General features: G+C 38.9%; 1 protein-coding gene across 3 annotated transcripts in view; it reads left to right on the top strand.

Moving 5' to 3' along the window:
- The window catches only part of arhgap24 (Rho GTPase activating protein 24), a 76,852-nt gene that overhangs the window by 39,855 nt on the left and 21,375 nt on the right, over window positions 1–15,622 (top strand). Inside the window, exon 1 of one of the 3 annotated variants that reach the window (XM_007558896.2) lies at window positions 9,246–9,742. The exons of the other annotated variants lie outside the window; for them this stretch is intronic. Within the exon in view, the coding sequence (XP_007558958.1) occupies window positions 9,712–9,742 (31 nt within the window). The 5' untranslated portion in view covers window positions 9,246–9,711. Of the gene's footprint in view, window positions 1–9,245; window positions 9,743–15,622 lie in introns of those variants that run through there. 3 annotated transcript variants of the gene reach the window in all.

The raw sequence follows: 15,622 nt of genomic DNA, 5'->3' as shown, positions 1-15,622 counted from the left end.
AGACTTTTTCAAAGGATTCATTTATTTTCTAAACATAATTTCTTTGTACATAAAGTCCAAAATGAAAATAAATGTCTTTTATGGGGATACCTTACTTCAATGACATAAAGAACAAGGAAGTACTTTTTTGTGTGTGTTTATATTTTGTAAATATATGTCTTGTAAATAAATTAAAGATACATTTAGAGTGCAAATTGTAAACGCAAAACATTTGCTCTTGAGCTAAATTGACCACATTTCAATTTTTTCTTTACTTTATTGCTAGAGGGAAATTACTAAAATATGTTTCTGATCAATAGGAACCTGATTATTAGATGTTTCACAGTTTGTTTTTAAGGAATCTGGATTGCAGTTGGTCAAAATTTAAGATGGTTTGACCGGTCAAACCTGGACTGGATTATTTTACACACGCTAAAGACTCTTTATAACGCAATTTGTGGCTTCCAAATTTTACATTTTAAACAATTTTGGCACCTCAGAGTTTTGCTTGGAGCCTGGAAGAGAAAAGGCCGTGAATAACTAGAATCCAATCACTTTAAGTTCACTTCTAATATATATATTTTTTACATTTAAACCCTGGCATGTCTGTTTTTGCACAATCCCACACATACCATTTACTCAAAGTGACATGTCTACATCGGATTGATCGTTCGCGCCAACGGATCGTGTTGAATACCGGCCCGTTAAAAAACTTCGCTCTTCCACAGACGTAAAGAGAGGCAGAGCAGCTTCCCCCCTGTTCGCGCCATCTTCTGCTTCCCTCACACTGATGAGAATACAAGTGCATGACTTGTTATGAGACAGCTCATAAAAGAGTTTAAGAGACTCAAAGACAGCTAATGAAAGGAAAACGCCACACATTTATTCCACTGCTCTAAATGTGGTGCAGCATTTAGGACAAAACTCATACAGACGGGAAGTGGGAGCGGTCGATGGGGAGGATGGGGGGGGTGTCGCTAGAGATCCACAGAGAAGTCCGTTGTCTTTTAGTCAGTTTGGTGGGGATAAATATGAGCTGGGTGTCTGCTTGCTGCTTCAGGATGACTGCTCCTCAGATTAAAAACACGGTTCCGAATTCTCAGCTGCACCGGAAAGTCTTACCCCGCTCTCCTCTGTGCACTGGAGAGAAGCGGGAAAAAAGTTTCGACAAAGCTCACCGAAAACATCTCTGCTGCTTTCACTCACCTGCATCGAGAGCTCTCTCAGAAGCTATTTTTATTGCTTCCCCTTATTCACGGCTCTCCTGTTCCACATCTGGTTGATGTGTGTTAAACCTGCAGAAATAGGCGAACCACACTGAAAACAATGTTTAGACTGGAAGCATAGTGTCTTTTTTTATTTTTAGCTGTGTAACAAAACACCACAGGCACAACGGCTCTTTTATTCGCTCACCTAAAGTAAAACGTGTTTGTGTTTTAGCTATTGTCTTTTTTTTTTATTTAATTTTTCTCTATGCCAACATGCTCAAAAAGTAAAGTGTGAGGATATTCCTGCCATGGGTGATGTTTTTGTCAGAAAATGTATGCTTTTAAGATGAGGTTTACGTTTTAGAAAAAAAAAAAAAAAAAAAACTATATTGATTTATAAATGAACCATCCACTTGATTACCCTCTTAGAAACTCATGTTCTAATAGGATTTTAGGGGAAACAAAATAGACTTCTTTGTAGAGACTTTAATAAACAGGAAACAGGCCTAGGAAAACATTAGATATTTTGCTTATCTGAAATTCAGATCACAACTTCCTGCCACTCAGGTTCACTGTGCGCTTTCATCTTCAGCTTAATCCTCTGAAGAATGCCAGGACACATCAAGAAGAGGAACCTAAAATGAACTCCGAACGCCACATTGAGCAAATAAGGAATTCAGACACATGATTCAAACCTTTTTATTTCTATCATGCCACCAAATATAAGTAAGTAATGCTTATTTTCTGCATCCAGTGGTGACCTGAACCATCTTAATGTTGGAAATCAGCTGCTGCTGTGTTTTTAATGAAGAAACGGAGTGCTTGCTTTTACCCAAGCCTAAGTAAACTCTATGCTTTTGCTGTATTATGAGTTTCTTTCTGTTAGCCTCAGGCACAGTGTTTGGTTATACATCTCTTGGAAAGGATAGCTGGTGGAATAAAAGAAAGTAAAATAGTGCAGTCTTTTCCATCTCATAATGCTGGCCTTTGTCATTTGATTAGTAGAAAAATAAAATCAGTTCTTAAAAAACAAAACAAAACAAAACCAAAAAAAAACCAAGAGACGTTGCTGTGTACCAGCAGCTGAAACATTGTTTGGCTCCAGAACATTGCAATAAACATAGAACAATACTTTTACCCATTTTGAAATTGAAGTCAGTGATGATTTGAAGTGAAAGGTTATACTGCCCTCATGTGTCTGTTTAGCATGTAGCAGCTCTAGTAGTTATTTCTGCTACAGATCTAACAGATCACCGCAAAGGCACAGCAGCAGCAACTTTCAACTCTGGCAGGTTTAAGTAAACAACAAAACAAACATTTACAGTAACTGCTAAATTTCATTTTATGGATTTAAGACAAATATAACCCCTCATTTGGCTTTCATTCAGAACTACTGCAAAATCCTGATGGTTCTCTCAAGACAACATTCGTGACCAAAGTGATAAACTTGGCTTCCTAAGATGAAATTTTGTACAATCAAATTTTAATGCAAATTTAACATGCAATCCCTGAACCCATCTAACACTAATCACTAAAGAACGCTGAGTCTTGGTGACTGAATGACAGGTTAATGCAACAGATAACTATTGGAGACTGAAGACAGACATGCAATTTTCTAACCACAGACAAGGCTACTGTTTTTAGCAACAAGGTAATTTATAGCCTGGCTAAGCTGGCAGGATGTCTGAAAGCACCAGAAGCCGATGATTAAATGATGGATGGAAGAATTTAAATTAAACAAACCAGCAGGGGAGACCTCTAATTCTCAGAGCAATTATTCATCTTGTTCAGTGAGAAATATGACAGACTGAGAATACTGCCCTGCAGACGCCAGTGTGTTAGGTGAAGGAAGCCCCATGTGGAGTCGTGAAGAAAACATGAATCTGTCACGCTGACATTTAACTGTGGGGGTTTTTCAAATCAACCTGTGTGTCATATTAGCTGTGGACAATGTGCATTGCTGACACTTTCTGCACGGATGTAAATGTGTGTGTGTGTGTGTGTGTGTGTGTGTGTGGCCTTCGAGTTTAGCTTCCATAAAAAAGCAAGTACAGCTTAAATTTTTTTACCATTTCTTATTTATGCATTCCTCCACAACCCTCTACTACACCGTCCTGTAGAGTGGAAACTCTGATTTTAACTGCCTGGTTGAACTTTCTTTTTTTAATTTGCCTATGCCATGTTGAATAAGCACAATTGCCCCGGCATACCTGTATCATTTTGTTTTCACTTAACAGCTATGAGCGACATTGGTCAATCTCCTAAAATACTATAAAATCAAATTAAGTTGATTGTTGTAAAGTGTCAAGATCTGGACATTTGAAAGCCTCGCCGTATGCTATTGTATTTCAAGGAGAAATATGGTGAATAACATGTTTTAATAATAATCATCATTATGTAGTTTACAACAGCCACATCTTTTAAGATAAAAAATAATAATCAACTTCAGTCTGAAAAAAAAATACATTTTGAAAATGTTGTTTAATGTACACACACCCATTTATAATTTGAGAATGATTGATTTTAGAACAGTTATTAATCTACTATTGTGATTGTGATTTTACAGTTATGAAACAACAGAAATGTTCTTTATGTTAGATTTTATGACACAGTTACATGTGAGCGTAAGTTGTTCAAATTATTTTCAATAAGAAAAAAAATTGTGAAGTGTTTTTAAATCCCACTCAAAACACAATCAGCTTCGATTAAATCAGTCTAACAAAAAATATGTACATGAAACAGACAACATGATCCAATGGACTGGATTAATGATCAGCCATATGAGCGACTTATCCACTCAGCTTCTGTTCTTCAGCAATCTAGCAGAGGCAGAAGCATATCTTCATGTGTGACTTGAAAAGCAAAATAATACATTTTGCTTTTGCAGTTACATTCAGTTACTGAATGTAACTGAATATTACATTCAGTTGCTAACTAACTGCAGTTGCATGTCTCCCACTACTCTGTGTCCTCCAAACCTCTGGGATGTCTTTCCGGCTTCATTTTCTATTACCAAGTCCCCTCGAGATTTGACATTTTCCAAAAGGTCGCAAGCTTTTTCTTTTTTCTTTTTTTTTCTCTCTCTCTCTTCAACCTCTTCAGTGATTATTATCGTGTGAGAGGACGTGTTTACTCTTATGCACATTTAATGTTTTCCCAGTGGACACGCGAGGTCAACAACCAACAGAGCAGTATTATGCATCCTCCTTGAGTTTGGCCAAGCACACGGTGCCTGACATTTCTCCTACGTGGCTCCTGAGGAGCTTTAAATCTCTCATCACATCTTAAATCTGTGTCCTTCAGCGGGCAGTACTGCAACACATCACATGTCAGTGCCAGGAAAAAGGGGGACACTGGACACATCTGAGCTGCTATTGGATTTAATATAACCCAGAAGTAACATATGGTGGGATTTAGCTCTTTGTAGACGGCAACATCTTTGCTCCTTATTGTAAAATCTACTGTTTTATCACAAAACAAACAAGAAGTGTGGTTTTTTTTTTTGTTGTTTTTTCTCCAAGCAACCCAGTGTTTCATCAGTGACTTTGTCCGCAGTGGGAGATGTTTGTATTAGCAGCTCACTGATTAGACAAAGCATCTATAGCCTGATATGAGAGGTTTTGAAATGACAGACATCTAAATGAAACATAAACTGTAATTGTTAGCAGAAAACACTTATAGATAGCAGTGAAATTCAGATTAAACCAGCAAATAATTCTTAGAGAAACACCTTTTAAAGATGACAGCTGAGCCATTCACGCTGAACCATATTGTACCTGCTTTCATCTGCTGGCACAAAAACCAGATGTATTACCAGATCCTCTTTTTACCACCAAGGGGCGGTTAAAAAAGGATACCATTTGGAAATACCACCTCTCTCTTAATTTTAATCTAGATTCATAATCTCAGTATTATTTGAAGCTTCATTTTAGGTTCATGCAAATAATGTGGAATCCTTTAAAAAAAGACATTCGCTACCTTCACCACAATTACAGGTCAAAATATCCTTTGGGGCATGGCTTGGCCACATATTTCAACTTTGTTATGAATCGCAGTATTAACTTTTGAGGTTGTACATGGAAAGTGTTTCCTGCAGAATGCGTAAGCGTGGTAAACAGAGTAACATATTAATTAGGACAGTAGTGGCATGTAAACATAGCAACATAACTTCACAGCCTCAAAGTCAGAGCTTAAATTGATCTCCCTTAAAGCTGGGAAGCATCTAAACAGAGGTAAACAACGGCTGTGGTTTATGTTCAGATTCAAACTGAAGCTTGTCCAGATCTCTGCCATACATAAAGGGTTAATTAGGGGTGAAAAGCTTGTCAGCATTTGAAGCTAAAACTCCTGCTGTCGGCGTACTAGGTGCTGTCAGTTTAAATTACGAGCCTCTGAATCTATATAGTTCTGCTTACCGTAAGGGCTATTTGCAGGCCTTGTTGCCAAGCATGGGTTCAAACCAGAAACTGGAGACAGAGGGAAAAGATTTGGATTTCTATGGACAATTAAATATTTGCAGAGAGTGGTTTTGTGGTCTTTGACTTGAAACCTAGTTTGAAGTGACAAAGATCAAATATTGTAAGCTCAGAAAATATTTACTAATGATTTATGTATTAAAGGATTGGCGTTTGATCAGTTGCCTGAAAGAATTGTCATGTTTTTTTTTTTTTTTGATGAAAAGCGTCTTTGAACATTCACAGCAGATGAACTTCAGACAGTCTACTGACCAATTAGATTGGTGGGAAGTGCAACAAGCATGTGGCTGTAAGCCAACAGATACTGTATGTCTGCAAGGGATCTTAGCAGACTTACTGTAAGTGAGGGGGACTCGATAAAATCCAGCAGTAGCATTATGTGACACATTTTCCCTTGTAAATGAAGCCAAAGTTAGCAGTCTAAAATGTCCCAGAAAGCCAGGTGCTGGGTCCAAAGGGAGACTCCGGTGTTTGGGGTTGTGGCTTTGCTTGGCTTTGGACTCTCAGGCTGGTTTTCCTTGATGTGGGTTTTTTTTTTTAAAGCTGGTTTAGTATGAGCAATCCATCATGAGAAGAAAAAAAGCTTATAATACATACTTTTAATTATCAGGGTAAAATCGGCACATTTTTGTTCTGTAACAAAAAAACAAAGTTGATTCAAAAGGCAGCGACATAATAATCTTAACTTCATTTGGTTGTGGTGGGTTAGATAAAGACCAGGCCCAGGTGTCTCACAGAAGGGGCTTTGAATATTTGGGCTGCCGTTGCTGCAGCTAGCTGTTAGTCATCATAGTCTGAACGTAGCTGGCATGCTTTTAATGAGCAGGTTGACTAAAGGGTGCGCTGGTCTCCATGATAAGGACAGCTTGTGTGTGGGGAATGTTCACACACTGCTCATTAAAGTCGAATATGAAGAGTGTTCAGTTGACTGTAACTACACTTACCTGCAGAAGAGTCAGGGACTGACCAGAAAAAAAAAACACAGTTATTTTACTTTTCATTTTATGTAGGTTATTTCATTAGCTGCATGGTGGCACAGATGTTAGCACTGTTACTTTGCAGCACAAAGGTCCAATAGGTTTGACTCCTGGCCAGGGTCCATGTGGAGTTTGCATATAATCTTTTAATTTTACCAAAATGTGCTTTTTATGACTGAAGTAAATATCAATATTTTGGAAAGGCCCAGCCAAAGCTAAAAAAAACTTGGACCTTATTACAAAATATAAATTCTCAAAAATACCAACGAAAGCATGCAAAGAGCTGGTCAGCAATTATAAGAAGGGGGTGATTGCTGCAATGGTAATCAAGGCCACTAAATATTGCACAGAGTGTAAATAACTTTCAACATGCATATTTTAATTTTTATTTATTTATTTATTTATTTATTTATTTATTTTTGTTGCAACAAATAAAAACTGAAACGCTTCATATGCGCAGTGTGACTTAGAGGTCCCAGTAGGTTCACTGAGATACTGAGTGACGCTACATAAAACTTACTGCTGACACCTGCTCTGGCAAAAATAGTTTAATCGTTACGGTAATGGCTTAACTATTTTTGCTTTAAGAGAGTGACTGGGTTAATGTTGTTGCCTCCCATAAAACCACACTGGCGTACTGGCATCAAGCTAAGCTCTCTTTTACCAGCTTGTAATGTGTTAATTAGCGTGTTTCTGCGGTGCCTGATGATCATCAACTCATAAAACACTCTTGGCTCATAGCATTGACACTAACACACATGACAATGCTTGTACTTGTGAAAGATTATCATATTGCAGAAATTCAAACAAGACGTTGAAATAATCTACCCGAGTGATACATCGTTGCGAAATATCTGCACCCTTGAATTTCACAACAGCGTGTCAGGTGACGGCCACAAAGTTGTAGTAGATTCCCCGATGAGCCGAGATGAACATGTCTTTATGACCCTTTGTGCAGAAAGCTGTTGCACGTATGGCATAAACTGAACACTTCACATTATCCTTGAATTTATAAACTCTACTGCAAAACATGGTGGTGGCAGCATTATGCCAGCCAGGCAAAATCAATGGCAATGCTGAAAAAAAAAATAAATTGTTAGAGAGATCTTACAAAAGAAGCAGCTTCATGTGTAAATACTTAAGTCCAGACCTATGTTCAATTGAGAATTAATGACAAAACTGACTGACTCCAAAACTACTTGCAGAATTTAAGGTCTTCTGCAAATATGTTTCAAAATGTTAGTCTCTGGCTGATAGAGATATAGAAAACTTGCAGGCATAATTAGATGTTTATTCAGATTTTAATTTTTTGCAAAAATGTGCCTCAGCATCAAAATTATTCAATATTTTGTGTTGGTCTGTGACATACAACCTTACCTTAGTTATATTAATTTAAAATTGTTATTGTAACGTAAAAAGGAGAGAAAGGAAAAGGGGCCCTGAATAATTCCATGTGGCACTATCTGTCTACAATAATAATGTCTTTATCAATAGTCTTACAAAGAATTATTTTTTTTTTTTTTTCATTGAACCAATCTCACTTTTCAGCAACATTAAAAGGATATTTCCCCTGATGTTGTGTTTTATGTTTGGTGCGAGTTTGATCATTTAGGAGCTCACAGAGTCGAACTCAGTGAGCCATAACCAACTAATGTCTCGTCTAAGACACTCTTCGCTTTGAGTTTGTGTACGTCTAAAATGTGCTACTATTGAAAACGCTTGGAGACAAAAAGCAGATTGTCCATTCTGTCCAGACAATACGCTGCATACCTCTCATATGTTTAAAGTATCCGCCTCATTCTCATGGCGACAGTATTCCAGACTGTCTTCCTCCTCCTGTTTTGTGTCCATGCGTCATTATTGCAGCATGGGAGCCTGAAACACTGGGGGTCTGGAAGCACGGCGGGCCGGAGGGAGTTAAGAACAGGACATGAAGCTCAGAGGCTTTCATAACAGCCTTATTGAGGAGATCAGCATTTGACATGTCGCATTCCAGTCTTCGCTATCAGCCTCCTGCTTAGACCTCCATGCATGACCCCCGACCCCCACATGTATCGAGTTGGCCAAGTCTGGAGAAGAAATGGGTAAGGGAGCCCTCCACTGCTGCAGGGTTTCTGGTTCACAGTCTGTTTGTCTGATGGGAACTCTTGATGTGGACGTCCAGACGTTCGGTATGTAAACAAGTTTTTCTTTTCCTCTCTGGATAAATATTTGGATGTCTCCACATCCAGCTGTTTTGGTTCTCTGCATGAAAACAAAGAACGGCAGTGTTGGTGTTACGTCCTCCCGGGATCAGGCTGTTTAATGGATGCCGGTGATTTGAGGTTCAGATGTAAGACTTTAGAAGGCAGATAAGCAGCTCATTAAAGACCTTTCATCCAAAGAGAAAAGCCAGCGTCTCAGGGCTTCCTGGCCAACGGTAGCAACTGCCTTGCCGACCCCGAACGGCAGTATTTATATAGCACTGCAGATGAGTCATTTGGCTGAGTGCCCTCCCTTCGTTCACCAGATTTACAGATCCCCACTTTGGGGAGGGCGCCTTGATTTATGATACTCCCACCTCCCTTCAACCCCGTTACCTCCCACCCGTCTCGCTTCCTTCAGAAAAGAGCAGACACACCGTCTTTTGCCTTCAGCTTCCACTCGCCGATCCGTCTTTTCTGTGCGCGGCCCAGAAATATGCGTTCTTTGCTTTTTCCTTCAGCAGAAGTTTAGAGGGGACGACTTACCGAGAGGCAGACGGACTACCCTCAGCCTGACCTCTCCTCGCTCCGCTGCTGAGCGACGTATCGCTGTGACCTACCGTTGACTTGCACAAAAAGAAGTTGTAGGCTTAAAAAAAAGAAAAAAGAGAAAGAGAAAAGAAAAAGTTGCGAGAGCCCGAGGGAGAAGAAGGCAGGGGAGGGGAAGCTTGTGTAGCATTTTACAATAAAACCAGAGAAGATAAACGTGCAATATTTGTGGCTTAGAACAGGAACAGATGAAGAAGTGGCACCTGGGGGGCAGCGGTCAGCAGCGAGAGCGTGGCTTTTTCTCCCTCAAGCCCAAGCTGAGAAGGGGGCAGGTCCACATATGCTCCCCATGGATGTTAACTCCAATCCAGGTGTGTCCTTTTTTTGCATTGCAGAATACTAAAAAAAATAAAAAAAAATGCATTTGTTATGGAGTCTTCTATCAAGATGGCTGAATTATTGCTTTCCACTGTTTTTAGAATTGGTTGCAACTAAAGGAAATGAGTTCTTATGGTGTATTTCACAACTGTTTTGATTTTTCTCAGTGGCTGACACAGTCAGCAACTGATGTACCAAGTCTATAACTAAATCATCATTGACCATAAAAAAAAAACGAAACAAATGATTTTTATTTCTTTATATGCAACACAATAACAAGTGAAACTGCCAACCAGACTGGTTGCTAACTAATAAACTGTCACTTTTTTTTTTTTCCATTAGCAGACTATTTAGCATTCAACAACGGTCAGCAAGGCAAAAGTGTAGCAGGCTTCTCATAGCCAGCTGACCGGCAGTGCTGGCTTGGTCATCGCTTCCAAGCCACCTACTTTATTAAAATTAACTCCAAGCCTCAGAAAAATGTTATGTTTGTAAAAGTTTTTAATTGTTAATTAATTCCTTTTTCACTCGACATAACCTATAAACGTGCATTGTCAATGTTTTGCCGACCTAGCCCTGCCAGGGTTTAAACAGCATTCATGCACCATTAAAATTCTCAATTTACTGACATTCTTAAAAGCTGTATTTTTAAGTAGCATGCTAGCACATCACAGCAATTTAAACACAGGAAGAAAAACAGCAGAAGCTCCTTTAAAGTTTTCACATAATTCAAGTTTCATTCATTTTTGTGGCTCTAAAAATGAACTTCAGTCTGAAATGTCTCCCACTCAAAGAAAGCTTCTGCTCTCCCCAAAACTGCATTCTCATGACGGAGTCGAATTTCACTCTGCTTGGCTGCTCGCGGCAAGATAACAGAACAAACTGCTGAATTCATCGCTCCCAGCCTGCCGGTAAATCCATCCCAGTGGAGATGTTCTCATGCGAAAAATCTGAAGCAACAGACGGGAGAGGAAACGGGCAGGAGTAATTCCGTTTCAGACAGAATGTTGGAGCGGGAACGGGATTTGACGGAGGTGTGGAAAGCAGAGAGAGGGGGAAAGAAAATTGAGGTTGAAAACAGTCTGTTAAACGGCGCAAAATCACTTGCATATAATTTTATAATAACTGAATTTTTATGAATGTCTATTTTTTTTTTATGCAAGACTTCAGAGAATCTGAAAGCATAAAAAATACCGGTCATCGTCTTTATGTAAAGTCAGAGTTTAAGTTAAGGTCTGCAGAATGAGGCCAGTTGGAAATTTATTTAAATATGTTCTGGAATATATATCCCCTTATGGGAGGAACAACAAATGATGACTTTTTACAGACAACAGCTGGGTTCATAAGGTCAAATTTAACAGAGGAGTTAAAATGTTGGTGACTTTGGGACATTATTTAAAGCATTTAACAAACCAAACTGCCTGAAAATTGATCAAAATAATATAGCTGGGACAGTTTTACAATAATGTCTCCACAGCATTGACTAGTTGAAGAGATGGTAGTAAAAACCAACTTGATTTTAGTTGGCATTCAGAGCAAGCAGCAATTTGTATATAAAATGAAAAGTACCTCATGCATATTCTGGTACTTCAGCTGCATTGATCCCAGGTTAATATTTTAAAAATCATTTAAAATGTTTAGTTTTTAACTTATTTTATTTTCTAAATGGCATATAAACAAGTTGGCCTCAGTCGATGCTCCCCTCCATCACTCATATCCCATAGATTTCCACATGTAGTTTTGCCACATGTTGGAAATGCTGAATGCTAGTACAGTCCTAAGCAGTTTACCAAGACCTTTTACTCGACATCAATAATATTTCAGTGTGTGAACTGCTTTTGTGATTGGGCAATTAGCTAGTGTGTGGTTAGGGTCAGAATATGAGTAATCAGTAAGTTATCTGCAAAGGATAGTTCTCTGAATGAGGTCAGCCTGGAGAGACAGGAGAGTTTCTCCAGACGATACTCATCAGTCAGAGCGGGGCCAAGACCAAAGTGTATTTCTGTGCTCTTAAAACAACTCCAGTATGAAAAATATCATAGCACTTTTCCATGTGTATATGGGCTCCATCTTGATGTTGCTCAGTACTAAATGGGTACTAAATTCATAACAGGCTCCCAGATTTGGACCTTTTTGCGTTAATCATATAAAACCCATATCAAATCAAGTCATAGTAAGCCTCATTTAGGTGTTTGGTAGGTCTCGAGTGGTTTTTCCCTCGGTTTGTATAAACAATTAATATGGCGTTGCAGATAATCCCACAATAATTTGTAGTCCATATTTTCACCCCGTTTCCTACCCCATTAGTGAATTCCGCCTTGGCATAAGACTTGACCATACCATCAAATGTATTTTTTAGATAGTGTTTTACGAGACACTGACTGCTTACATACACTCTACAGAACCCCACTTTGAGGAAACAAAAACAACCCCTTTCAGTAAAAGATCTATCTTTTAAAGCTGCAGTTTCCAAGTATTCAGCAATCTGTACTTCAAAGCACACAGAGAAAACGCCACCACTAGCATTTATCTGTCTCTGCTCCACCACCTGAAATCACACTCGCCTTCAACTACCCGCTCTATGCAGCACTCATTTTCATTCAGCGGCTTTTTGACTGGTGTGGACACAGAAAATGCTAAGAGGTGGCATCGTGTACAGTGCTGCTTCCATGACCAAAATGAAAACATGCTTACTTTGCTTAAGCTAAAATCTGCTGAACGTTTTTTTTTTTTTTTTTTTTTTTTTTTTTTTTTTAGAAGCAGACACACAACCGGAGAAATATGAAGGCCTATGCTCTGGAGACACATCCTAATTTAATGTGTCATGTTTTACCTCACCAGTCGCTGCAAGGTGATGTAATGGAAGGCCCATAAACGTTGTGATGATTGATAAACGTCACTGAGACTTAGCTCTACATGTTATCAAAAATAATGCTCCCTCATGATGGGTCTTTCAATCTCCCAAAGCAATAATGCTAATGGAAAAAAGTTGATTAATGCTTCAGTGTCACACGACCGGAGTGAGTTTATTAAGAAAACCAAAAGAGTGCTTTGACTGGAAATCATGTTTTTCATAGATTTGAAAATGTAGTTCAAGCTAGTGCTGTGTTTTACCCTCTCCGGGGGGGGGGAGGAGGAGGCGGCGGCTGGTTATGTGTGTGTGTGTGTGTGTTTTGTGAAGGGGGGGGGGGAGGAGGAGGCGGCGGCTGGTTAGTTGTTAGTCACAGCAGACCAGAAGTGAGGTTATCCCTGTATGAGAGGTTCAAAGAGCTTCAGAAAGGGCTGACACAGCCTAGCAATTTGGTTTGTGGAGAGTGCAGGTGTGCATCCACCCTGAAGCTCTCATCAGTGCTGAAAGGCGATATTACAAGGTATTATTAGGCAACGAAGCAGATACTTTTTCAAGTCCTCTTGTTTTATTGTCTGGTGGGAAATAAGAGAGTCCACTCCCTTCTTCACATGCAAGGCTCATCATCTGAGTCTGTTTAATTTACAATCACGCAATGCATCTAAGAAATCCTTTTTGCTCTGTGAGTGTGGATCAAAAAGAAAGCTTATTTTTCTTTTGTTCTTTTTTTTTAATCCTTACGTTGTATACACATAGAATCAAATTTCAAAAGCTCCTTAGGACGATACCTCTCAGCTGTATTGTCTCATTATTTATTGTTACCGTGAAGCATGAGCCCAGGCAGTGTGAGTGTCAATACAAAGCATAGATTTCACCTGTGAATCTAGATTTTCTTGTTTATATTCAGGTTCTGCAACTTTGCAAACTTACTCAGCAATCGGGTTGGCTTATATTGTAACAATTTCATCTTTTTTCAGCTACCAATGCAGGCAAATGTTCAAATGGCAGCTCCCAGGAATCACCAAGACCTAACTATCTATATGCATTGACAAACAGTCTTTTATTTACTATTCATTTGAGTGTAGTAAAAGTCTGACACAATACGGGCTTTGTATCTAAATTGTAACCCTTCATTTTCTTTTGAATTCAAAACTACTACGGCTATCGTGGAACCAGGAGCACATCTTTGCTTTTTTTATGGCCAATGTTTGTGGCTTTCAAATGTTAAGTGAAAAGTTTGTATAAGTGAGTTTTCATGTTTTAGTATTCATATAGGAGGACTTGTAGAAAAATTGTGAAAACTGGCAGAAGATGGTAAAAACCCGACTGTATAGCCATAGTTTTTATCCACAGCTTTATTGTTAGAATGTTATTCATTACTCAGGGAACTTTTGTTATTGTGGCTGAGATTATATAATAGTAAATGTGTGTGCAACTTCCTTAGGAAAACGTTTATTTGTGCTCCTTATACAATCATCTGCCTGTGAACCACAGAAGAAACAAAATCCCTGAATGCTAATAAATAATTGCTGTCTTATTTTTGACACAATGGTCATTATTTCAGCAGCTGCTCTATTTTTTAGTTGGGGCTCTATGTGAATGATATCATACCTAAATTTAATACTGTGTCATCTGCATCCCAGTAAACAAGTACAACGGGTATTTGACAAGCTATGCTGTACATAAAATTGATGTGGAGATTTTGTTTTATCTGTAATTGTTATTTAATGGTAATATGCTTAATATCATTTTAGAAAGATTTTCCCCAAATAAGAAAATTTAAGATATGTTCTTATGTAGTAAGCTTCTGTTGAGATAAGTTGTAATCCAAGAACTTTAACACAGAGGTTGTTTTTTTTTTGTTGTTGTTGTTTCTGTAGCATAATTACACTCCATTGCAACCCATATATTTTCCTTTTTATTTCGTTTGAGTCCTTTTTTGTTTAGGTTGCCCTGCTTTATTTTTTTGCTCTTCATTTGTCTGTCATCTTCGAATACATACATGTTGCTTCTTCGGATCAAATCTTCTTCCATTTTATTAGCAGCCAATAAAACATAAGACGGCCTGTAAAATCCCGTCAGAATGTTGCCCGTTCATCATAGAGCTCGTTTTTATTGCACTTCTGTGACTGTTTTGTGTTTATTGTGCCAACTTAAGTTACAAGTTTGTTGCTTTGGGCCCAGTCTGAGCAGTGGCTTCTCTTTCTAAAGTGGAAATTGAAACCCCTTACATAATGGTATATTTACAGCATCACTGGCAGGACACACAGACATTGCTCTTCGGCTGGCATGAAATCAGAACGGAGACACTTGGCTTTTGGACAACTCTGTGACTGCAATGAACGGACTGACCCGAAGCGTACACCGCTCGTATTCATGACAATCTACTAAAACGTTCTTAGAGGTAAACACATTTCACTGTTTATGCCAAGGAATGCTTTATACAGATATTAGTACAAATTTACTACCAATTTAGTCTGCTTGAGCTTCGTGGCTACAAATGGTTGAGGGATAATCTAAAACTTTCTGAATACAAATGTGGGGTTAATGTCACCATTCGAATCCATTTTCCTGTGCCATGATTACCTACTTCCCTAAGGGTACCAGTGAGAGACAGACGAGCTGAACGAACCTCATCCTCTTTGACCTCCCCACTGCTATTCACTTTATTTCTCATTCAGCATTGGATGGTAATGGATACCTATTGTAACTCTATGGAGTCTGTGTTCCCCAGCAGATAATGTCTTTGGGGATGCAGGTGGAGGCCGATGTTTTGGTGTCTGTCTTGAGATCATGTCCATTGATGAACAAGGACCACCATGACGCCAGGAAGACAATTAGCCATTGATACCTTACCGGGGGCCGGGTGAAATGGTAGAAGCATCACAGGCACATGGGAAGATGTAGCTGCAGAATGAGTACCAACATCTATATGCAGCGGAATAGGAGGCTTTTGAGTGTGTGTGTGTGTGTGTGTGTGTGTGTGTGTGTGTGTGTGTGTGTGTGTGTGTGTGTGTGTGTGTGT

This window comes from Poecilia formosa, unplaced genomic scaffold, assembly GCF_000485575.1.
Source record: "Poecilia formosa unplaced genomic scaffold, Poecilia_formosa-5.1.2 Scaffold100, whole genome shotgun sequence".
Classification (NCBI taxonomy): Eukaryota; Metazoa; Chordata; class Actinopteri; order Cyprinodontiformes; family Poeciliidae; genus Poecilia; species Poecilia formosa.
The sequence above is the reverse complement of the archived record's forward strand: the minus strand, read 5'-3'. Positions and strand labels throughout refer to the sequence as shown.